The sequence below is a fragment of the Pteropus vampyrus genome, unplaced genomic scaffold, assembly GCF_000151845.1.
Source record: "Pteropus vampyrus isolate Shadow unplaced genomic scaffold, Pvam_2.0 Scaffold1000005775, whole genome shotgun sequence".
Lineage (NCBI taxonomy): Eukaryota > Metazoa > Chordata > Mammalia > Chiroptera > Pteropodidae > Pteropus > Pteropus vampyrus.
The window spans coordinates 1-2,293 of NW_011920177.1; the positions used below are offsets into that span (position 1 = coordinate 1).

The window sequence follows — 2,293 nt, forward strand, 5'->3', positions numbered from 1 at the left end:
TCTTTGGTCCTTGCCCTAGAGCAATGTAAACGGCCTCTGAGAGGATCGTCTCATAAACGGATTCCCGCAGCCGCTGGCTCCATGGGCCTCTGCCTGGCGTAAACCTGCTAGTATTGCGTCTGGTTGTCTTAGTTTTCCCTCGGGAGTTCCCGCCGTCATGTTTTCCCACGGGCAGAGGTGAGGGACCCGGAACCCCCCGGCCCAGGGTCACGACCCCCAGCCCTCCACCCGCTTTGGGGAAGCGGAGTCTCGGGGAGGAGCTGCCCCGTGACCTGAGAACACCTCGAGGCTCAGCAGGCAGCTTCTCTGAAAACACCGTGTCTCCCCTCGAAAAGCCCACAGACATTTTCTTTGACAAATAAATATGAAAAAAAGTTATTTTCTCAACTTAAGGATATTGAAAGCGTCTGGACTGTGCTCGTGCGAGCTGCGTTTTCCCACCCGGGGTGAAAGCTCCACGTGATGCGGGGAATGAGGGTTTGCCGGACACCTACTACGTGTTTGCCGGACACCTACTATGCGCCCAGCAGGGCTCCACCAGGAGGGATGGGAGAGAGAAAGAGCTGTTCATGCTTTCTGCGGTGTAACGTGCATGTTTATTCACGTCTAGGGGTCAACGCGGGGATCAGATTCACACCCCATTTCCAGAGCACGGTCCCCAGCCGTCCCTGACAAAGAGAGTCCTTGGGGAGGAAAGTTTTGAGGACGGGGGGCAGGGACAGTGAGCAGCCACCAGACGTGGACGCAGACGCCGGGGAGCCTGGAGAGACGGCTGCCTGGGGGAGGCTGACAAGCAGCAGAGAGGTGGCCGGTTGGCATGTCGGGGCTTCCTGTGGCCGTCTCCGTGGTGCGGGCCCCGTCACCTCCGCTCACGAGGCGGCTGGCCGTCTGCCACGCAAACCCATGTCCGCGTGCCACACAGTGGATGAGTCCAGCCCCGGTTCTGGCCCTGGGAGGGCCCCCGTGCCTGGCATGCGCCGTCACCCGCTTTCCCGGGAGGGCGGCTCCTCCCAGACCGCGGGCCGCTCCCTGGGCCGGGCTCACACCGTGGTCATGACCTTGAGGGCCGCCGGCTGGAACCTGCGGATCTTCCTCTTCAGCGCCCGGGAGGCCTTGACGTGGTACAGCTTGGGCGCCGGGGGCAGGGCCGGCCTGGCGCTGGCCGGGGCGTGTGCAGGCCGATGGGGGTGCGCCCGAGGCCGGGCCGGGCAGCCCCCACTGCCCCCAACACCGGCTCCCACGTCACTGCCACTGGACTCCCCGTCCCCGAAGCGGTTGGCGGTGTAGTCACTGGCCTCGTCCTCGCTGGTCTCGGTGACAGCGGAGTGGAGCAGGGAGGCGCACTCGGCCGCCGAGCGCTGGGAGCCACCAGGCTCGCTCCTGGCCGGGGCGGGCGGGCGGGGCGGCCTGGGCCTGGCTCGGGGGCACACAGGCCGCGGGCCAGCCCCTTGCCAGGCTGCCGGCCTCGGGGGCCCCAGGCCAGGGCCCTGGGCAGCGGCCGGGCGGGCGCAGGCCGAGATCTCCAGGGACGACTGCCACCTGCGCTGCTTTCTCCGGGCCTCACCGCCGGCCGCCCCGGGAGGGGCTGCTTCTGGGGACAGCAAGGCCGGCGCCCGGGGACCCGCTTGGTGGGCCAGCTGCAGGGGGACGAGGAAGGACACAGGGTAGAGGCTGGACTCAGAGCAGGACCGGCCGGGCGCCTCCCAGGCCAGGGCGGGGGGCCTCCTGGGCCTGGCCCCCCATGCGGGGGGGAGCCGGGGTGCAAGGAGCGCGTCCCAGTGTGGCTGCCGCCCCCGCCTCGGGGCCTTGTCCCCGGGCCCCCTCCCGCCCCTTACAGCTTTTGTCACTGTGGGGCCCGTTTTCGGCCTTGGTGGGGAAGCTCTGCCGGCAGCAGGGTGGGGGTGGGCACAGCGCCCTGGAGCCAGAGCCCGGCCCTGCCTGACCGGGGGCCCCCTGGCACTGCCCTCCTGGCCGTCGGGACCTGGCTGCTGAGCCTGCGAGCCGGGAGCTGGAGGGGGGCCTGCAGCGGCCCCCACACAGACGCGGCCACCGGGGGGCTTGTGTTGCTGTCCTGGAAGGCTGCTGGGGTGCAGGGCGCCGAGGCCCCTCCTCAGAGCCACGCCTCCCACGTCTGCTCCTGGGGCACGGATCAGCTTCTTGGGGTGACTGTTGCTCTCTGCGCCCTGGGACGGGGCCACCTCCCATCCTGAGGGACGCTGCTCGTCTGCACTGCCCCTCGGGGGCTCCCACACCGGCCCCGCAGTCTCAGCAGCCGGTCTATGTAGGCTCCAGC

At 68.7% G+C, this 2,293-nt stretch overlaps 1 protein-coding gene across 1 annotated transcript; it reads right to left on the reverse strand.

Moving 5' to 3' along the window:
* Positions 1–1,040: 1,040 nt before the first annotated feature.
* Positions 1,041–1,731, reverse strand: LOC105311660 (dapper homolog 2-like; the record flags this gene model as incomplete). Its single annotated transcript, XM_011387600.1, has 1 exon — positions 1,041–1,731. A coding segment is annotated over one exon (691 nt), but the record flags the coding sequence as incomplete, so codon positions are not given.
* Between the last annotated feature and the right edge of the window lie 562 nt (positions 1,732–2,293).